The following is a 21,800-nucleotide window of genomic DNA, read 5'->3' as shown; positions in this document are numbered from 1 at the left end:
GTTTGGTTTACTCAATATTTAACCAAAATAAGAATTGTATGCACTATTAAATGAATACAATAATTTAACAGTCTAAAGAGTCATTCCTTTTCATGCTCATTAAAACAAGACCCCTATAAGAGAATGGTTTGTATTTTCTTTCTCCATTGGCCAAGGAGTTACAACCTGAAACGTGATCGGAGTGGTATTTTACCAGGCTGTCATATAGCTTTCTTTGCCGGTTGTCCTTGTAGGTAGACAAACCTGCAGGATTGTGTTGATAATCTGAACTGTGATCTACTGTAAAGGTCTACTACACAATTTAGTGTATGAAAATGTAGACTGGGCGATTTATAGATGACAAATAGAGCTTTGAATTTCACTGGAGGCAAAATAAAAATATTTGCTCTCCTAGCGATGGGCCCTAGTATATATCATATAATAATGTTAAACATAGAAGGATGAGCTTAAAACGTTCTGTGCCCAAGAATGCCAAGGTAACCTGTCTAAATGACTATCGCCCCATAGCACTCACATCTGTAGCCATGAAATGCATTGAATCGCTCACATCAACACCATCATCCCAGACAACCTGGACCCATTACAATTCTCATACCGCCCCAACAGTTCCACAGCTTTCTCTGCCCTTAATCTTATTCTGAACACCTCCAAAACAAAGGTCATGTTGTTCAGTAAGAAGAATAGCCCTCTCCCCACTGGTGTGATTACTACCTCTGAGGGTTTAGAGCTTGAGGTAGTCACCTCATATAAGTACTTGGGAGTATGGCTAGACGGTACACTGTCCTTCTCTCAGCACATATCAAAGCTGCAGGCTAAAGTTAACTCGACTTGGTTTCCTCTATTGTAATCGCTCCTCTTTCACAAAGGCTGCAAAATTAACCTTGATTCAGTTTACCATCCTACCCAAGCTAGATTTTTTAAATTTGATTTAACCTTTATTTAACTAGTCAAGTCAGTTAAGAACAAATTCTTATTTACAATGACAGCATACCCCGGCCAAACCCGGACGACTCTGGGCCAATTGCACGCCGCCCTATGGGACTCCCAATCACGGTTGGTTGTGATACAGCCTGGATTCGAACCAGGGTATCTGTAGTGACGCCTCAAGCACTGAGAGGCAGTGCCTTAGACCGCTGCACCAATCTGGAACCCAATTTTGGAGATGTAATTTATAGATCGGCAGGTAAGGGTGCTCTCGAACGGCTAGATGTTCTTTACCATTCGGCCATCAGATCTGCCCCCAACCCGTCGCAAGACCGACTGGTTGATGCTTATTTATAAAACCCTCTTCGGCCTCACTCCCCTTATCTGAGATATCTACTGCAGCCCTCATCCTCCACATACAACACCCGTTCTGCCAGTCACATTCTGTTAAAGGTCCCCAATGCACACGTCTGCCTGGGTTGCTCCTCTTTTCAGTTCGCTGCAGCTAGCGACTGGAACGAGCTGCAACAAACACTCAACTGGACAGTTTTTAATCGCAATCTCTTCATTCAAACTCAGTCATGGACACTCTTACTGACAGTTGTGGCTGCTTCGCGTGATGCATTGTCGTCTCTACCTTCTTGCCCTTTGTGCTGTTGTCTTTGCCCAATAATGTTTGTACCATGTTGTGTACCCGCAAAACACCAGTCTCATCATCAACAGTGAAGAGGCGACCCCGGGATGCTGGACTTAAAGGCAGAGTTGCAAAGAAAAAGCCATATCTCAGATCGGCCAATAAAAATAAAAGATTAAGATGGGCAAAAGAACACAGACACTGGACAGAGGTAGAAGGCCAGCATCCCGGAGTTGCCTCTTCACTGTTGACGTTAAGACTGGTGTTTTGCGGGTACTATTTAATGAAGCTGCCAGTTGATGACTTGTGAGGCGTCTGTTTCTCAAACTAGACACTAATGTACTTGTCCTCTTGCTCAGTTGTGCACCGGGGCATCCCACTCTTTCTATTCTGGTTAGAGACAGTTTGTGCTGTTCTGTGAAGGGAGTAGTATACAGCATTGTACAAGATCTTCAGTTCCTTAGCAATTTCTCACATGGAATAGCCTTCATTTCTCAGAATAAGAATCGAGTGACGAGTTTCAGAAGAAAGTTATTTGTTTCTGGCCATTTTGAGCCTGTAATCAAACCCACAAATGCTGATACTCCAAATACTCAACTCGTCTAAAGAAGGACAGTTTTATTGCTTGTTTAATCAGAACAACAGTTTTCAGCTGTGCTAACAATTGCAAAAGGGTTTTCTAATGATCAATTAGCCTTTTAATATGATAAACTTGGGTAGCTAACACAACGTGCCATTGGAACACAGGAGTGATGGTCGCTGATAATGGGCCTCTGTACACCTATGTAGATATTCCATAAAAATATTCTTCCATTTCCAGCTACAATAGTCATTTACAACATTAACAATGTCTACACTGTATTTCTGATCAATTTGATGTTATTTTAATGGACAAAAAAAATGGCTTTTCTTTCAAAAACAAGGACATTTCTAAGTGACCCCAAACTTTTGAATGTTAGTGTATATATTTTTAAAGATGACACAATCTCTACATTGCACTCCACACTGCCCTTTCCCAAAAGGAACACCTATGTGAGAATGCTATTCATTGACTACTGCTCAGTGTTCACCACCATAGTGCCCTCTAAGCGCATCACTATTGCTAAGGACCCTGGGACTGAACACATCCCTCTAACTGGATCCTAGACTTCCTGACGGGCTGTCACCAGGTGCTGAGGGTAGGCAACAACACATCTGCCACACTGACCCTCAACACGGAGGCCCCTCGGGTGCAGGCTTAGTCCCCTTCTATACTCAGTTTACCCACAACTGCGTGGCCGCGCATGACTCCAACGAACAGAGCGGCATGTCTTGCTCTTCATTGTAATCAGAGGGCTAATATAAATACTATGCATGCCAGTCGCTCTTGGCTAAGAGTCGAGGAGAGACTGACTATTTTTTATAAGAAATACAATTCCAAATTGTTTGCATACTCAACTTACACACACTTACCCCACATGCCACCAGGGGTCTTTTCACAGTCCCCAAATCCAGAACAAATAAAAAAAAGCGTACTGTATTATATAAAGCCATTATTGCTCAAATGAACAGAAAATCTGGTTTAAAAAAACATAAAGCAACACCTTACGGCACAACGCCTCTCCCCTATTTGACCTAGATATTTTGTATGTATTTATATGTAGACTATGTGTGCCGTTTTGAAACGTATATAGTTCTGTTGTCTATTAATGTTCTGTATTATGTCATGTTACTTGCTTTGTGTGGACCCCAGGAAGAGTAGCTGCTGCTTCCGCAACAGCTAATGGGGATCCTAATAAAATACAAAAATCATTAAGCTTGCTAATGACACCTGGTGGTAGGCCTGATCACTGATGACGATGAGAGCCTATAGGGAGCAGGTTCTGTCACGGTCCAAACACAGCCGTAAAGAGGGTACTAGAATGCCGCTTCCCCCTCAGGAGGCTGAAAAGATGGGCTCTCAGACCTTCAAAGTTATACAGCTGCACAATTGAGAGCATCTTGACTGGCTACATCACTGCTTGGTATGGCAACTGCTTGGCATCTGACCGTAAGGTGCTACACAGATGGTAGTGCGTGCATGTGTTCCAGTACATCACTGGGGCCTAGGTCCCTGCCATCCAGGACCTCTATAACAGGCGGTGTCAGAGGAAGGCACTTAAAATTATAAAAGACTCCAGCCACCCAAGTCACAGACAGTTGTCTCTGCTACCACATGGCAAGTGGTACCAGAGAGCCAAGTCTGGGACCAAAAGGCTCCTGAACAGCTTCTACCCCAAATCTATAAGACTGCTGAACAGTTCATCAAATGGCTACCAGGACTATTTGCATTGATCCCCTATTTATTTTTTTTTTTTGCACTGACTCTCTTGCACTAGCTCTATGCACTCAATGGACACAAACACTTTTATATACGCTACATCTATCATGATTGCCTAGTCACTTTTACCCCTACCTACATGTACATATTACCCCAATTACCTCAACTACAAAAGTACCCCCCCTGCACATTGACTCGGTACTGGTATTCCTTCTATATACTGTAGCCTCGTCATTGTTATTTTATTATTTCCTTTTTTTAAGGAAACATTTAACGGTACATTTTTTTTTTTTTACAAAGTTACATGTAATAAAACAAAAGTAAGCATAAGGACCATATTTCAAACTCGATTGTAGCTTTATTGTTGTTATCCAAAAAATATATTTTATTGGATAGGACCATTTACCCTGGTAAATAAGAGCTTTACAGGTTTCTTAACCAACCTTACAAACATGAGTAAATGTCAGTGTTGAAGCCAGAGTGGCTATTACAGAAGGCACAGAATAAAATAGAAGTAAAATAAAAGTCCATAATTACTCAATTTGGAAAACTATAGAATAGTAAAAAAATACCCATAAACCAACAGATAGATGAAAAAAATGGGACTGTAAAAGCTAACATTAGGCTAACCCTTCAAACCTTATTTGATATGCTTTACAAGTGGTTACGAGCTAGAAGAATACCATCTTTGGTGAGAATTTGTGGTTGCTGCACATGAAAAAAAAGAGTCCCAGAACAAAATTAAGTATCAATGTTATAGAAAAAGAAACTGTAAATTAAATGTATGAAGATAGATTGCCTGTTCTCACATGTCAGTTTGGTTTCAGTAGACCCCATTTGTCAGTGTAGTTCAGCCTCGAACAGCTTGGTAAAAAGGAGCTAATCGCATGTCAGTCTGTAGGCCCATCCTTCTGTCTGTTACTCTTTCAACCAGGTGAGCAGTTGAGGTGCGTAGTAGGTGATGATGATGTCAGCACCTAAAAGGAAGAATATAGAACTAGAGCAGTAGAACTCATTCTTTCTCTATAGAAAACAGAGCAAGGTTCCTCCAGACCCAATGACTCCCTTCCCCTCTCACCTGCCCTGCGGAAGGCGGTCATAGATTCCAGTACAGCGGTGCGCAGGTCAAAGGCTCCAGCCTGAGCTCCATGCCACAGCATGGCAAACTCCCCTGACACATTATACACCGCCAGTGGGTGATTGGGGTGCTGGAAGGGAGCAGAGGAGGGTGGTGAGAAAAACAGAGCAGGTAAAAGCAGAAGGGTTTTGTAGTCTTCATAACAACTTGATGATAGGCTTGTTTGTGTACTTTTGGATGTGAACTTAGTGTTTGGTTATTTATCTGAAACTATCGATACTGATCCTGGAGCCTGAAACTCTGTAACCATGCAGAGAAAAATGAGTCAGAACATACTAACCTTGTCTTTGACCTCCCTCACTATGTCCAGATAGGGCAGTCCTGGCTTCACCATCAGCATATCTGCCCCCTCCTTGACATCTCTGTCCTGAGAGAAAAACAAAACCTCAACCACCTGGGTAAATTGACTAGCTCTGACAAAAACACACTCGCCCTCTACCTTTCATACACATGCATGCAATTCACAGACACTCTTACCACAGCTCGCAGTGCCAGGCCCCTTGCACCAGGTGGCAGCTGATAACAACGCCTGTCTCCAAATGCTGGTGTGGACTGTGCTGCATCTCTACACACACAAAAACAGAGCTTCCTTAGAGCATCCTGTCAAATAATAACTGGTTAGTAAATGCCTTTTCTGTCCATACTTGGTTTTACAATCATTAGTTACCTGAAGGGACCATAGTAACAGGAAGCAAATTTAGCACTGTAGCTTAGTACTGAAACCTGGGGGGAAGGAGGAAAAACATTACTTTTTTCCCCCAGGTGATTCGGCCTTAATGGCTTCTTCACTAAGGGTTTCCTTATGGCAAATGCTTTCCTTTCCTTATTGAGTTCATATGAATATAAGGTTATGTACAAACTAGTGATCCCATCTGTTACCTTGTTGCCCATGTCGTTGGACATCAGAGATTGTTTGATGGCTCCCACTCGCCCATCCATCATATCAGAGGGTGCAATGATGTGACAGCCTGTACAAGACGAACAAGAGATCTTAAACTATTGACATGGGTGTGGTGCCCTTTTGAGCAGTATTAACATCGGTCCAATACCCTATTTTTAGAAGTGCGAGTAGATACGAGAGAGGGGAGGAGAGACCAGACTCACCAGCACGGGCGTATGCCAATGCCACTTCTGCCAGACGCTGGCAACTGGCACCATTGTCCAGAGTGCCATCCTCCCGCAAGATTCCTGAGGGCCAATTAGAGTGCAGTCTTATAACACTGTAGTGTTAATCAAAGGAAATCAGATTTGCATTAGTTGTAGACGAAAAGATGTGATAGAGAGTGACTGACCACAGTGTCCATGTGAGGTGTAGGGACAGAGGCAGACGTCACAGGCCATCAGCAGTTCAGGGAAAAGAGAGCTTATCTTCTTCACAGCCAATACTGCCGGAGTATCACCTGTGTCTGCACCCGAACCCCTCTCATCCTGAGAAGAAAGGTCAAAGGTATGACAGTGTGCAAGTGTAACCGATGTGAAATGGCTAGTTAGTTAGCGGTGGTGCGCGCTAATAGCGTTTCAATCGGGTGACGTCACTCGCTCTGAGACCTGAAGTAGTTGTTCCCCTTGCTCTGCAAGGGCCGCGGCTTTTGTGGCGCGATGGGTAACGATGCTTTGTGGGTGTCAGTTGTTGATGTGTGCAGAGGGTCCCTGGTTCAAGCCCAGGTTGGGGCGAGGAGAGGGACAGAAGCTATACTGTTACACAAGGTTGCAGTCATAAGCCCTTCAGAGTTGATGTAGTGGCAAAAAAATAAAAAACATTTTACGAGTGCATATACTTTACTGTACCTTAGCGATTTTGGCAGGCACGCCGAAAATCAGCACACACTTCAAGCCTTTCTCCACAAGGGGGCGGAGCATGCCTTCGAGTTTATTCACTCCATATCTGTGGGGAGAAAAAGATATTGAGGGGGACACAGGGAATGGACAAACTAAAGTGCTAATTCAATACCACTTTGAGGCAAGCAATTACAAAGTGGCACTTCATTATCAATGCACTGGGATGTATTTGATCTCTATAGCCTAAAATCATGTTTGTTTTGGTCAACAAACCAAATCAGACTGAGTGAGAGAACTATTAACAGTAATTTCAACACTGACCCATAATAGTACCAAGGCTTAGGCATCAGTATTACATTACAGCATATTTTATTGTAACCAAAGGGTGCATGAGCAGGGAGGGTTGTGTGGGACAAACAGCTAACGGATTCTCTTCTTATCTGGATCCACCCTGCCTCACAGTATTTATCTGGAGGTCACAGCCTTGATCTCAATGGTTCCCATCCCCCGCTCATTCTCACTCTTTCAGATGACTTTGAAACAAAGACTTTGAATAAAAAAATTCAAAGTCATTTATGTTGTAAAATATGATTACAACAAATTACACATTAACAGCACATTGTGGGTATTCAACTACTGTACCGAGTGTAGATAAGCAATTACCATAGATGAGATAATCAACCACATGAACAAGTTATCTGGAGTCATTACCTGGCCTGGCCTGGTAGACTAGCGATGGGCTCCACTGCATCAGGACTGTCACTGTTGGAGAAAAGAACCAGAAAGCTGCCATGTCATAAAAACACATAGCCACTCAGATACAGCCCACAGTATAACTGACTATGACACAGGGGAATCTGTCATTTGTATCACAACATCAAGACGACATCCTAGTGTCTGTGTGTGTGTGGGAGAGGAGACATTACGTGACGAAGATGGGGTAAATAAGATTCTCAGGTCTCAAGTCTGAGGCGCAGCTCTGCCAGCATCTGAGTGTTGCGTGAAAATAGCCACTGTGGAGGAGAGAATCGACCGGCTGCATCTTTGCGCTGAGAGAAAGAGAGAGGTTTGTTAATGTCACCCCCACATTTCTGAGATACATTGGAATGAGAGAGTGGTTTAGGCTATAACCTGACTTAAACTAAACAATTGGATGACCCTGAGTGACAGCAGTGATAATGCTTGCTTTCACACAGCTTGAGGATGAATAATTGCTCACATTTTTGAAAGCCCATTCCCCATCCCTTTAATTCTAGAATTTCAAGATTGACATTCAAGGTCTACATTTATGAGAACTAAGCTAAATTGAATGTAACGAACGACAGAAAGCTAACTTCGACTATCAACAATCATGTGCTCAAATGGGCCAATGATATGCTCCATGCGCCACACGACTAGAAAACACACTTGCAACTCCTCCTGGTCATATTCCGCAAATTTGTCCACCTTGCAACATCAAAAACGTAACTTGTCAGCATGAATTAACATACAACAATGTTAACTTTACTAAAAATAAATACATGGATTTCGGTGTTCTTGCCTTGTACAGTCCGCCTGTCGTCCTTGGCTTGCACTAGACGCAGACACTGAACTGCACAAATTGTTCCGTAAACGTGCAAGTTCCCGCGATAGTACGCGGTAGATTTAAGTGAAGGAATGAAAACATGAAAAGGCTAACCTGACACTTGAATCGGAATTGAGGTAAAAACAAAAAGGAGAAGAAAAAAAAGCTAAACCTTGTCATGTCCTATAATTACCCATATTATTTGACACATACACAGATGGATAACGTATCTGTAGGTAGTATGAGACGGTAAAGGCTACGAGGTAACGTTAGCTGTTGATTGTGCGAGCGCTGTAACGTTACTGTAGCTTAGCTAACGTCAGCTACTAGGTAGCCCAATGATCTGACAATACAGCATTTTACCAGCTAGCTAGACCACTGTAACATTATCGGGAATCGTTTGTGAGCGATTGTTGTCAGTTAAAACCATGAATGTAGCCAGGCTGTTAGCTAGCTGGCGAACGATTTCAACTGTCACCATAGTACAGTAGTCTTTGATCACGACTCAGTCCCATTACATTAAACATAAGTCATTGGACAAAAGGCGTCTTGTAGGGGGGGAGTTTTGTGAAGATCCCCGACGCTCGGTCTGAACATTAACATGCATTGCTTGCGGTACAATTTTGGACGCATAAGGACTTATCTTTCATATCAGCAAGAAAGAAAAAAAGGTTACATTGATAGAGAGTTGGGCCAGTAACCGAAAGGTTGCTGGATCGAATCCCCGAGCTAACAAGGTAAAAATCTGTCGTTCTGCCCCTGAACAAGGCAGTTAACCCACTGTTCCCCAGTAGGCCGTCATTGTAAATAAGAAGCTGTTCTTCGCGCTAATTAGCTATCTAGCATGCTCCGAACACCTGTGTAAGCATTAGGCCATATGTCCACTAGATGCACATGTATTTTGCCATATGTTGTTTTTGACAGATGTCTAGCCCACATTTTCCGTACTTGATGCACATGCGCTTCGCAAGGCTGGAGAATGGTTTTAAGCATGGAGCACATCTTCGACCAAAGCTAGCTAATAATTAAAACAGATGAAAGTTATTCTCCTATTGACCTACTGGTTTCATTGGCTGGCAGAGCTGCCGACTGATTGGGGCGCACAAAGGCTCATTGCGACAGTTAATCTAGTTCGTTTCTATTCCTCTGTCACATTCATCTATAGCAACATCAATACATTTAATGTTTGAATGTTAAATGACGAGACAGAGGCATGGATGCGAGTAACCAGTCTTGTTCAGTATATTGCAATACATCCGGGTATTTCAAGCACACCGGTAAAACACTGGAGTTGCAGTAATTAACATTTACCAACAGATGGCATCACTGTGCCATCTTACACCCATAACATCTTTCCTTTTATAAAATAGGACAGGAGCTGTCAATTCACTAACAAAACAAACCTAGTAATAATTTCCAACATGAACAGTTTATTTTTTTTTATTTTTTTTTTTTCAGGTAACAACTTAACACATTTTGATACTCTCTTCACTTTTATCTCTGTCTGTCAACAATCCCTAATGGGAAACCTACAGATTAAGTCTTTTTGGTGGCTGGGACAGACGCCCACAGCGTGAAAAGACAGGGGGCTTGTCTGCGAGGACTGCGGGTTCCCGCACAGGCGTGTCACCTGACTGTCTAAGGGGAGTATTGATGGGCGAGGGAGCGGCCGACCTGTGATCCCCTGGCTCTTCGCCCAGTGCCTCAGGCCCCATGTGACTTGCTGGGGTTCTGTCTTTTGTCATGCGACCCCTTTGACCATCAGGGTTCTGAGTAGGTGCTGGCTCAGCAATCCGAAGGTCAACCCTGTTACGACGGTACCGTGATCCATTCACCTCGACCAAGTAGGAGCGTGGTGCCACTTTCTGTACACAGGATCCGAGTCTCCAGAGGCCAGTCCGGTCCCCTGGTAGTGGCTTCATCCGCACCGTTTCACCCACCCTGAGCTCAGGTAAGTCTTTTGCTGATTTGTCATAGATGAACTTGGAGACCTGTCTTCTGTGACGTAGCTTCACCAGCACGTCTGTCACCACACATGGCTCCAGGAGAGTGCTGGCTACTGGCAGAGCTGCTTTTAAGCGCCGTGCCATGAGGCGCTGGGCCGGGCTGCTATCCATGCCTTCTGTCGGGGTATTAAGCCACTGCAGGATTGCTTTCCAGGCATCTTTGCCCTCTCGCAGAGCTTTTTTGCAGAGGTTCTTTGCGATTTTGACTGCGGACTCCGCCTTCCCATTAGCTTTTGGGTGTCGTGGTGATGAAGTGACGTGCTCGAATTCCCAATCTGCAGCAAATTTTCGGAACTCAACTCCGGAGAATTGGGGTCCATTGTCTGAAATTACCCTATCTGGCTGGCCATAGCGGGCAAACTGAGCCTTGCAGCGTTTGATTGTTGTCTCTGCTGAGAGGTCGGGGAGGAGGTCAATCTCCCAGAAGTCTGAGTAATGATCGACTACCAGCAGAAAGTCTTTGCCACTGTGCTGGAAGAGATCTAGACTTACTATCTGCCAGGGGCGCATCGGTAGCTCGTGGGACATCATCGTCTCTCTCTGTTGCTCAGTGGCATATTCATTGCAGATTGTGCATTTACTGACAGTCTTTGATTTCACTCTGCATTCCTGGCCAATACAGTGTGTCACGTGCTTGTCTGTAACAGGCCTCACCTCCTATGTGACTTGAGTGCACGCGCGCCAACATCTCAGGGCGCAGAGACCGGGGAATAACGACTCTCTGACCCTTGAATATTACTCCGTTTTGAACACTGAGCTCCTCTTTGACTGGCCAATAATCTCTGACGGCTAAAGCAGTTTCTTCCTTGCAGTCGGGCCAGCCCATCAGAATCACAGACCTCAATGCCTGGAGTTGCTCGTCCCTGTCAGTGTGCTGTCTGATTTGTATAAGGCGCTGGTCCGTGACATTGAGGTAGTCAGCCTGGTTGATGTGTTCAACATCCACTTGCTCTGTTTGTAAGCTGCACACTGCGTGTCGTTCATGCATGGAGCGTGTGTGAGTGCCTGATGCAGTAGCCCTGCTGAGCGTGTCACTCACATACATCTCTGGCCCTGGCTTATACACCACCTTGAGGTTGTAGTTTTGTAGGGCCAGTAGCATGCTCTGCAGTCGTTTCGGGGCATTCAGGAGAGGCTTGCTGAATATAGCAATAAGGGGCTTGTGATCTGTCTCTGCGGTAATATTGTCGCGTCCGTACAGATAGTGGTGGAAGCGTTGGCATGCAAACACAATGCTGAGGCACTCCTTCTCTATCTGGGCATAGTTCTGCTCTGTTGGGGTGAGTGCCCTAGAGGCGAATGCCACAGGCTGGCCCTCCTGCATGAGGCAACAGCCTTGAGTCACTCTGAATCGTGACAGGTTGAGACACATCGTAGTATCGCAGTACAGGTGTCTGGGTGACCAGTTGTTTTATTTCCCTCACCGCTGCGTCATGTTTTGGGAGCCAATGCCAGATGGTGTCCTTGTCCATGAGCCTCCTTAGTGGCTCACACACTTCAGAGAGCCGCGGTAGGAACTTGGCCAGGTAGGTGACGAATCCGACGAAGCGCTGCACTGCCTTCACGTCAGATGGGTGGGGCATTTCCAAGACAGCCTTCACTTTTTCAGGATCCGCCTTCAATCCAGATGTGCCCATGAAAGCGGACCTCTGGCACTTTAAACTGAAGCTTTTTTATGCTTAGCCTTAGCTTGACCTGTCTGCATCTGACCATCAGGGCCAGCAGCTTGGCGTCATGGTCACATTCTGCCTCCTCATCACTGTCCCCACAGCCCACTACGAGGATGTCATCTGCTATGGGTTCCACGCCACTGAGTCCCATCAACAGCTCATGCTGTTTCCGCTGATACACCTCTGGAGCCACGGAGACACCAAACGGGAGCTTCAACCACCTCTTCCTGCCCCAGGGTGTCCAAAAGGTGGTCATGTAGCTGCTGGGCTCGTCGAGCTTGCACTGCAGGAAGGCATCTCTGGCGTCCACGAGCGTGAAGACTCTGGCCTTTGGGAGCTTGTAAAGAACATCCTCCAACGTGGGCATAATGTAATGTGAGCGTCTCAGAGCCCGGTTGAGGTGTTTAGGATCAATGCATATCCGTAGCTTGTCTGGTTTCTTGACGATGACCATATTACTTATCCAGTCTGTAGGCTCGGTGACGGATATCATGTGGCCATCTGCTTCGTATTTGTCAAGCTGAGCCTTTGTAGCTGCTTTCATGGCCACTGGTACATTGCGGGGTGCACACTGGACAGGCTGGATTGCTGCGTCCAACTCAAAGTGGACTTCGCCGGGAACTGACTCGACCGGTGCATTGAAGACATCATGGTACTTGCTCAGGAGTGTCTCCTTGCTCAGGGGCCCAGCCTGGACATTGTCTACAATGTTAAGATCAGCTGGGATGGTGAAGTTAATGAGTCCAAGGCGCTCGCATGTAGAACCTGACAGTAATGGCTGTTGACTAGCCTCAACTATTTCAAACTCAAGGGTGTGTTTCTGGCCACGTAAAACACACTCTGTCACAAACAGGCCTAAAGAGGTCATGAACTGTCCCGAATACAGTTTCAGCTTGGTGCTACTCTGTGTGAGTTTGTCTCTGGGCGCGAGCCTCCTTTTGTCTCTAAGGCTCATAACGTTACATGTGGCCCCTGAATCTAGCTGGCATTGCTGTGGTTTATTATTAAGTAGCAGAGTGACAAACCACTTTTGTCCTTTTGCCCTCACTGCCCCTATGCACTCGCTAGCATATACATCCTCTGTGCTGTTGTTCCCTTCATCTGTGTTTGTTTCAATGGAGTGCACTTTACCCTCCTTTCTCTTGCTTTTCATGCAGACCCTTGCGAAGTGATTAGCTGTACCACAGGATTTGCATATTTTTCCATAGGCTGGGCAGTATTCTTTTCCTCGTCCATGAGAAATGCCACAATATCTGCACGTATTGGGGTTGTCTGCTGCAGAGTTGGCTGTAGTATTAGCAGTGGCAAAGGGGAATTTCCTTACTGGCTGCCTGAATGTAGCATTGACATTGTCCATATGTTGTCTTTCTAGTTCCATGGACCTTATCCGTATATCAGTAAACTCTGCTGCACGGCATGTCTCCACCGCCAAGACCAGCGTCAGGTCGCGTTCTCTCAGCAAACGTCTGCGGTTGCCCTCATCAGTTATGCCAAGCACTAGCTTATCTCTGATCAGTTCATCTCTTAAAGCACCATAGTCACATGTAGCTGCCTTTTCCCTTAGCCTAGTGACAAAGCTGTCAATGGACTCCCCGTCCTCCTGTTTGCAACAACCGAAAACATAACGCTCGTAGATAACGTTCTTTGCTGGCTTGAAGTAATGTTCAAGAGCATCAAGAATAGCTGTAGCGTTACCTTGCTGAGCTGCTGTTAGGTTCAGGTTGTGTTTGTATACGTGTCGGCATTCTGTTCCCATTATAGTCCTCAAAGTGGCAGCCACTACCTCATCGTCCTTTTCCAGAAGTCCCGTTGCTAGTGCATAGTCCTCCCATTCACCTCTAAACGTATCCCAGTTTGTGCTCCAGTCTCCGCTAAGCTTCATAACGGCGGGAGGGGGAATGTTCGCTGCCATGTCTAATCGGTGCTAACAACACTGAAGCTAACTAGCAAACTCACTCTAGCTAAGGACAATTCCGGCGTCAGGCGAAGTTTTACTCAAATAAGCATTTTTCAGGGGGTAAACCAGAACAGGTGGCTCTAATTTGCGGAAAGCATGGTTAGTTATCCGACTCTGACACCATGTTTGAATGTTAAATGACGAGACAGAGGCATGGATGCGAGTAACCAGTCTAGTTCAGTATATTGCAATACATCCGGGTATTTCAAGCACACCGGTAAAAAACTGGAGTTGCAGTAATTAACATTTACCAACAGATGGCATCACTGTGCCATCTTACACCCATAACATTTAACTGGTTGTTCCCAAATAGAGTATTACTGATTTCACTAGTTTACCCTCACATTTCTATGTGAATTTGGTCGGGTCGTCCAAAAAGCTACATATTGCAGCGTTAAATTAAGACCTGTTTTCATGAATTTTTACAATATAACGTCAGCCAATTATATATTTTTTTAATACAACTCCCATCTGATGTTGACATTAGGATACTATTTGAGAGCACTAGTTTGCTCCAAAAGTGGTTATAGCTTTGACTGCATGCTGACAGTGAATTCAGTGGCTAACTACACTACAAACATAATTTTGCCAGGTTCCTGTGAAGCAATTGTAATGTCCATCACAACGTGCACAAGAGTTTCCTGATTAGCAAGGGGTAGTCTGTTTTAATTTAATTTTGTATGAGAATCATTGTTTCGGATCATTTTGAGGGGATTTCACTAGTTATTTAATGGGGAATTGGGCTTACCCGGAAAATCTTTTCCTGGTGTTTATTGAGAATCGATTCACGTTTAGATGGAGTATTTGGCTGTTTTGGTTCCCAGAACCAATTAGATTCGAAACAGAACATGTAAGGTCCTCGGACTATAAGGAGTAACGATGGGCTCCTTTAGTCCATTATTGGGATACTGTCATAAACCCTTGATACATTGTAGGCTATTTGTGAAGGACACATACATTTTCGCTTCTAGACTAAGATTAGTCTAGAAGACAGAATGAGATTGTAACAATGTTTGCAACGTTTGATAGTTGTTTCAATCAACTTCACACTTGTTACAATATAGCTTGGTAAAAGGGAAGTGAAGTAAATACTGTCACTTTGTTGATGTTTACAGTGTAACATTAGGTCAATTTCAATACATTTTCAACTGTTGTCATGCTCTGAATAAAATGTCTCTGTTTCTAAATAAAGGCAGAACAACTTGATTCCATGAAGACATCCTCCACATGTGAAGGTCTTCATTGGCTCACAGTATTTCGTCCTCTCTGCCCCCACTGTCTTCAATGATGTAGGTGTGCTTCATCGTCTGTGCAGCAGTTCCTTGTTAAGGGCCATTTCCTATTGCCTTCTGTGGATTTCTGTCCAGACCTCAATGTCTCCCTTCCCTCACACTTTACCACCCTGAGTCTGGAAACGTCACATCTCCTGAGTCGAACCAGTGAGTCTACCCCATTCGGTCCCTGGTTGAACAGTCCACCTGAATCCACTCCCTCCACCCTAAGGCCATGCTGTTCTCCCTGCGGGAGCTGGTCCAATGGCTGGGCTTTGCCACGTTCGAGCTCTTCCTCCACCTGGGGGCTCTGCTGATCTTCAGTGTGCTAGTAGCTCTGCGGGCTGACCTGTTTGCCCCTGGCATGAGCTGGTGGCTGGTCTTCGCCCCTCTGTTTGCCGCTGATGGTCTCAGCACCTACTTCACGGCCATTGTATCCATCCGGCTGTACCAGGAGAATGAGAAAAGGCTGGCAGTGCTGAGGCTGCTGTGGGTGCTGATGGTGCTCAGCCTCAAGCTGGTGTGTGAGGTGCTGCTGTGCCAGAAGTTGGTTGAGCAGGAACAGGCACGCGACCTGTGGTTCGGTCCTATCGTCTCACCGCTCTTCATCCTCCTGCAGCTACTGATGATCCGCGCCTGCCGTGTCAACTGATTCCAAGGGCGGTGTGATGAGGGCAGGAGTCGTTTATCAGCCATAGAAGATCAGGGTTTATTCATACTAGGTGACTGTTTTAATTAACTGACTATTGAGAAATAGTTTTTGGACTAATGGCTGGAGATATGAGGGTCACAGGCTTCCCCTCCATTTCTAACCTTGTCTGAGGACAGTGTGACAGAATGTGTTTTCCATGAGCAGTCCTTTGTCAGTATGGCTCTCCTGGACATTGCTTCCTGTGGATACCTTTTTTTGTATTAGATCTGTTATGGACCTCTTGCTCAAGCATGTATTGATGGCCTCATTTTATCCTTCTTTGTAATTTATTTCCTGATGTGATGCTGGGGAGGGACATTTGAGAATTGAAGTAATCTGTCTTTTGAATTTGGTAAGACTGTCTGCAGCTTTGTTTGTTTTAGTCCATTTATTATGTTTTTGTTTTTGGTACCCTTGTTGTGTTTCTATATACAGTACCAATCAAAGTACCTTATCCTCTGCAGCAGTGGTAACTCTGGGTCTTCCTTTCCTTTGGCGGTCCTCATGAGAGCGCTTGAAGGTTTTTGCGACTGCACTTGAAGAAACTTTTCCAGATTGACTGACCTTCATATATTAAAGTAATGATAGACTGTTGTTTCTCTTTGCTTATTTGAGCTGTTCTTGCCATTATATGTACTTGGTATTTTACCAAATAGGGCTATCTTCTGTATACCACACCCCTACCATGTCACAATACAACTGATTTCCTCAAATGCATTAAGGAAAGAAATTCCACGAATGAACTTTTAACAAGGTACACCCGTTAATTGAAATGCATTCCAGGTGACTACGTCATGAAGCTGGTTGAGAGAATGCCAAGAGTGTGCGAAGCTGTCATCAAAGTGTGGCTACTTTGAAGAATCTCAAATATAAATTGTTTAACACTTGTTTTGGTTACTACATGATTCCAAATGTGTTATTTCATAGTTTTGATGTCTTCACTATTATCGTAGAATGTAGAAAATAGTAAAAATAAAGAAAAACCCTTGAATGATTAGGTGTGTCAATTTTTAATTGTCACTGTATGTGTAAATAAACATTTTGAGCTGGTAAAGTTTCTCATATATATTATTTATTATTATTTCAGCTCCTCAAAATATTATTTCAGCTCCTCAAAAATCTATGAAACATTAATCAGTCAACTTTGGATACATTCTGAACAGACACAATACCGTTGTGTATTTTGTAGACTTGGATATTTGGTACAGTGTGTCGTCCACTGTTATCCCTCGTGATGACGAAGTGTGACCACGTTGTGTCGCTATTTACATTGAAGATGAGAATGGTGACCTACTCCTCAATTTCCGATGCCCAAGTCAACATTGGGAAGGAAGGACATTCAAGTAATAAAACTAAAGCAAAGTTCACATGGGCGTGTGAGTTCATGGAAGGAAAAGTCATAACCGTAATAAAATGTTTTATTTAGCTGTTTGACCATTTTGGGCTCATCAAGCACTAATCGACTTTTTTTTTTCTCCTGTTAATACGTGGATGACGGTGAATCCAATATGATCCACACACCAACTATAGTCTAACAGGATTCCATCTAAAGTTCTTCCTAAATAACTTGTAGATTAGTAGCAGGCATAGCCTTTCATAATGAATTAGATTATATCTAAGACATTTTTCTTTAGAGGCAACAGCAATTACTTTTTTTGTGTCTTGGACTTTCCTCAGATGAAAACCTCAGAGCTTTGTTCTTTTTAAGCAAAGCATATCAAAAACAAGTTTAAAATATGGAATTGAACTCTTTCTCGCTCTTTGTCTTGGCACACCACAGAAAAAAAAATTACAAAAAAAAATCCATTGCATATAGGATGCATTTTTACAAATCATTCTATAACAGAATTTATGACTGACTGAGACTGCTCCATATAACACTATTTTCTTCTGTGTCCGTCCGTATGTTAATGACTGTTTGGGATTCACGGCTCGTAGTGACAGTGCGCTGATGAATGTTTGATGAGGAACAATAGTAATCTCGTACATGCTGTACTCAGAACATACCTCTGTAATACCGCCTCATTTATTTCGTAATGCATTTATCTCAGCAGGATTATTTGTCAGGTGGTATCATCATCCTCTTGCTGAATAGATTTGAATAACTATGCTTTAACATGGGTCGATATTCCATAGGATGCTACAGCAAAGCCTACACCTAACTAACGAGTGACTGATAGGCGACAATTTTCTCACCCTGCTTCACAATCACTATCTTTACATAGCCTTTCATCTGTTAAAACCATTTGTTGGTATACTTTCCATGTTTTGTTCATGAATTCAATTGAACATGAAATGCATAATGTTATTATTTTAAAAAACAATGTAGTGGTCGATACGGGATCTTAAAATAACATGTATTCACTGAAAGGGTTAAGCAGTAAAAGGGGGCTGAGCTGAGTTTCCTTGACTGACAGGTCCTCTTCGCCTACTCAACAATAGAAAGAGGGAGGGATTTCCCTTGGTGGGTGTTCTGTGAAAAGGGGGTGTATTCTAAATCGATATGAGCAAATGAGGTTGCTTCTTGGGGCGCATTTCTGAAGACTGAAGGATGACGTAGGTTTACAGGTGCAGAGGGCGGGTCGGGAGTCGCGGAGGGAGGGAGGGAGGGAGGGAGAAGAACGTAGAAAGACTGAAAGAGACGGTGAGGATGTATGTGTGTATACTATAATCGGCGCTGCAGGTACAGCGACAGACAGCGGATACAGCTTTCCGTCCCAGTCGGGGAACACCATCTCCCAAACCCCGGAGATATTCAATTTCTCCCCAAAATGTCTGGTGGAGGAGAAGTCCGTGTGCTCCGCCAGGAGGCTGGGCAGGAGAGCCCGAGGATGCCGGCCTGGAAACGAGAGATTCTCGAGCGGAGGAAAGCAAAGGGCGGCGCGTCTGGAGCAGGTGCAACTGAGCCTTGCCCTAGCGCGATCTTATCGCGGGTTAATGGCGAAGTAACGGGAAACAGCAGCGCCTCAAAAACAGACAATGGAACCAGTGCTAATTCTGTTCGGAACTACACCATTACTCCAGCGAGCCAGCATTTTGCAGGCAAGCGTGGCAGCGCCCCCACCTCCCCAGAGCTCTCGCCGGTGAAAACAAACAAAGACCCCTGGACTGCCACCGACCCTTATGACTCGGAGAAAACGGTAAGCGATGGCGAGGGACAGGAAAGCCTGGTTCTGCAGGACAGTCTAGGCCCATTGCAGGAGAACCCCTTCATCAAACTGGAGAAGGAGCGAAAGAAACAACAGGACAGGGAGAATGCCACTCGTCCGGTTCAGCACATACTGGAATTGTATGGCAGTGTTCCTGGAATTCGGACTATACGCGCTGAGAATATCATTATCATAGAATCCGATCCGGATTACTTTCCGGAGGCGAGTGGAATAAAAAGCGAGTCTTATCTGCAGCAGAATGGGGTGAGCAGTTACAGCTCCCTCAACGACCTCTTGGACCGGAGAGGCAGTGGGGTTACCGAGATACGGGCAAAGGAGGTGGTCATTTATGACACCGCACTAAGCCGGAGCGAGGAGAATTTGAGCACGTTGGGTCGTCCTGGTCACGAGGCCGCATTCGAGACAGGAGAGGGTCATGGCAGGGTGAGCCGCATGCTGCAGAAATTCGACAGCAACTATGGAAAATTGCAACCCAAGTCTCGCAGCACAGAGAACCTCCTGGACTTGGAGACCAGTTCAAGCAGGCCAAGACACCGACCCAAGCCACAGCCAGATCTGGTGCCAAAATACAAGTCACAAGCCCAGCCTAGCTCACCAGTCCGCACCCTAGGTAACGCACAGTTGTCATCCTCAGTCTTCCTGAGCTCCCAGTCTTCCAAACCAAAGCCACAGCCCCCTCTGTGTGAGCCTGACAGCACCACGTGCTCTGCTGGACCCGCTCAGTCAGTGTCTTCCTACCGCCAGCATTTTGAGGTGAGTGGGGGCCGCAGTTCGGTGGTCAACCCCATAGATGAGGCAGAGGGGTCCCAGACCAAGCCTTTCCGAGAGAGAGACTGGGAGCGCACAGAGGTGCCCTCCAAACCCAAGGTGCCATTCTCTCCGGATACCAGCCTTGTCGAGTCCCCCGCCAGTCCCACCACGCCCCCGATGTCTCCCCCCTCACCTGGATTCGAGATCTGCCCCTCACCCCGCCCTGATCTCTCCCTGCTGTCTGCCGGGGACATCCAGGCCCGTGCCCTTGCCAACCTGCGTCTCCAGTCCCGCAACTCCTTCACAGTCTTCCCCAAACGCCACAGAGCTGCCTCTTCCCCGGGCAGCACGGCCCCCTCCAGCCCCATTAAGTCTCCTCCCTCCCAGAGAGTGGCAGAGATGCCCACCCCAGGAGTGCCAACCCCTGTCACCCCTCCACCCAACCCAGCAGTCTCCAAGAGTAAAGAGGAAGAACTGGACGAGGTGAGGGCAGCCGGGCTAACCAAACCAGACCCACCCACCATCACTGCTACCCCCTCCCCTCCAGCACCCTTCCCAGTCCCCTCTGTCCAGTCGCCAACTCCAGAGGAAGCCCCTGCTGACCAGCTTCCTGTCACCAACATAGATGACATAGACGTGGACCCCTCGCAGCCCGTTGCCCCCAGCCCCACTCCAGTGGTGCAGAGGCGGAAGGGGAATACCTTCACTGTGGTGCCTAAACGTAAGTCAGAGCCTCAGCCTGGCTCTCCAGAGCCCCAGGAGCCCTCCGGAGGGGCCCAGACGCCCTCCACGCCACCACAGGCCCCTTACTCCCAGTTGGGCTCACTGCTGAAGAAGCGCTACCCTGCCGTGGAGGATATCGAGGTCATCGGTGGGTACCAGTCCCTGGGACGCTCCTGCCTGACCAAGACAGGCACCACTGGCAAAAAGGTGAGAGATGATGCCCAACTGAGTACTTCTATTATACATCAAGTGAACATCAGCAGAGCTCTTTTTACACCGATAATGTAACACTCATTAATTCATTTCTCCATTCAAGATTTGTCATTTAGTATAATTCAACACAATATGTGTGTATGAATATGAATGGACTAGGCTAAGCTTCTAATTTAGGGCTGTTTTTCTGCCCATCTCATTACGGCATGCCTCCGTAGATTAGATTTAGTGTGTGTGTGTGTGTGGCACTTGTATTTTGCAGTGTTTTTTGTTTGGTTAAAACGGGTCCCTGTTGCTGAAATGTGCGATATTCAACATGACGTTCTCCTACAGGATCTATTCCATCTTTAGTAGTACAGTTGAACAAGGCAGAAGCTGCTGTTCATAGCACCAGCCTTCAACATGGTTTGCAGCATGGAGATGTTGGTGTTTTTGTGACCAGGGTTGGAATCAATACCATTTCCTTTTATACCCCCTATACATTTCTGTGTGTGTGTGTGTGTGTGTGTGTGTGTGTGTGTGTGTGTGTGTGTGTGTGTGTGTCCAAGATGGAGATCAGTGTTTATTGGCATTTACCTGAGATCTAGCCTATGTACTTGGCAGTGCAGCACTGTCTCTGTCATATCCTAATCCTTTGGTCTCTAGGTATTACCAGTCTCCTGCCCTCACTCCTTTTAACCTCAGCTCTCGTCACACCCAACCAGGTCGAGCGTGTGTGTGTCACTGTGTTTGTCCCTGGCCAGATAGAGAACACAGACAGTAATGAGGCCAGGCCCCTCGGAAGCATTGTGTTTTTGTCCTCGGAACTCTATTGAATTCATTAGGCGTGCTAAGTTTGGGTTCACCGAATTCCCTCGCCTTTATTGTTTGTGCATGCTTGCTTCTCCCGGTCATCATTTCACATGACCAAGGTTTCTCTGGTTTTGAAGCTAGGGCAGGGCCGGAAGCAATTACAAAAGCATCAAGTGTAGGCCTATGTTATTTGTGTGGAATTCCATGGCTATGTGAAAC

General features: G+C 45.5%; 3 protein-coding genes across 8 annotated transcripts in view; 2 read left to right on the top strand and 1 right to left on the bottom strand.

The window, feature by feature from the left end:
- Positions 1-4,189: 4,189 nt before the first annotated feature.
- On the bottom strand, positions 4,190-8,417 carry LOC115204048 (delta-aminolevulinic acid dehydratase). Of its 4 annotated transcripts, none has more exons than XM_029769290.1 (12): positions 8,182-8,216; positions 7,701-7,823; positions 7,486-7,536; positions 6,784-6,880; positions 6,288-6,423; positions 6,100-6,183; positions 5,875-5,963; positions 5,663-5,718; positions 5,473-5,560; positions 5,276-5,362; positions 4,936-5,065; positions 4,190-4,834 (listed from the first exon to the last, which is right to left on the bottom strand). In XM_029769290.1, exons 1-12 carry the CDS (start codon positions 8,199-8,201, stop codon positions 4,776-4,778), a joined length of 1,020 nt encoding a protein of 339 aa, XP_029625150.1. In that variant the 5' UTR covers positions 8,202-8,216; the 3' UTR covers positions 4,190-4,775. The 4 variants fall into 4 exon arrangements, with proteins under 4 accessions (XP_029625150.1, XP_029625152.1, XP_029625153.1 ...); XM_029769292.1 differs by lacking the exon at positions 8,182-8,216 and adding an exon at positions 7,994-8,031; XM_029769293.1 differs by lacking the exon at positions 8,182-8,216 and adding an exon at positions 8,315-8,417 and having other exon boundaries at positions 4,196-4,834.
- Positions 8,418-8,419: 2 nt separating this feature from the next.
- LOC115204049 (transmembrane protein 203-like) lies at positions 8,420-16,396 on the top strand. 3 transcript variants are annotated; one of them, XM_029769296.1, is made up of 2 exons: positions 8,420-8,475; positions 15,164-16,396. In XM_029769296.1, exon 2 carries the CDS (start codon positions 15,478-15,480, stop codon positions 15,892-15,894), a length of 417 nt encoding a protein of 138 aa, XP_029625156.1. In that variant the 5' UTR covers positions 8,420-8,475; positions 15,164-15,477; the 3' UTR covers positions 15,895-16,396. The 3 variants fall into 3 exon arrangements, with proteins under 3 accessions (XP_029625156.1, XP_029625157.1, XP_029625155.1); XM_029769297.1 differs by having other exon boundaries at positions 8,433-8,475; positions 15,265-16,396; XM_029769295.1 differs by lacking the exon at positions 8,420-8,475 and adding an exon at positions 8,539-9,075.
- A 2,161-nt stretch (positions 16,397-18,557) lies between these two features.
- LOC115204047 (taperin) overlaps positions 18,558-21,800 on the top strand; it is a 29,206-nt gene continuing 25,963 nt past the window's right edge. The window contains exon 1 of the mRNA XM_029769289.1: positions 18,558-20,783. Within this exon, the coding sequence (XP_029625149.1) occupies positions 18,588-20,783 (2,196 nt within the window). The 5' untranslated portion in view covers positions 18,558-18,587. The remainder of the gene's footprint in view (positions 20,784-21,800) is intronic.

Source organism: Salmo trutta, chromosome 12, assembly GCF_901001165.1.
Source record: "Salmo trutta chromosome 12, fSalTru1.1, whole genome shotgun sequence".
Taxonomy (NCBI): Eukaryota; Metazoa; Chordata; class Actinopteri; order Salmoniformes; family Salmonidae; genus Salmo; species Salmo trutta.
This window is presented reverse-complemented; position numbering and strand designations above follow the sequence as displayed.

Excerpts from the sequence above, each read along its gene's own strand:
- LOC115204048 (XM_029769292.1), bottom strand. The coding sequence starts at position 8,016 with ATGGGGAATGGGCTTTCAAAAAT. Across the intron at positions 7,824-7,993 it reads GGGAATGGGCTTTCAAAAAT|CGCAAAGATGCAGCCGGTCG; the intron begins GTGAGCAATTAT and ends TCTTTCTCTCAG. Across the intron at positions 4,835-4,935 it reads GACCGCCTTCCGCAGGGCAG|GTGCTGACATCATCATCACC; the intron begins GTGAGAGGGGAA and ends TCTTCCTTTTAG.
- LOC115204049 (XM_029769296.1), top strand. The coding sequence starts at position 15,478 with ATGCTGTTCTCCCTGCGGGAGCTGGTCCAATGGCTGGGCTTTGCCACG.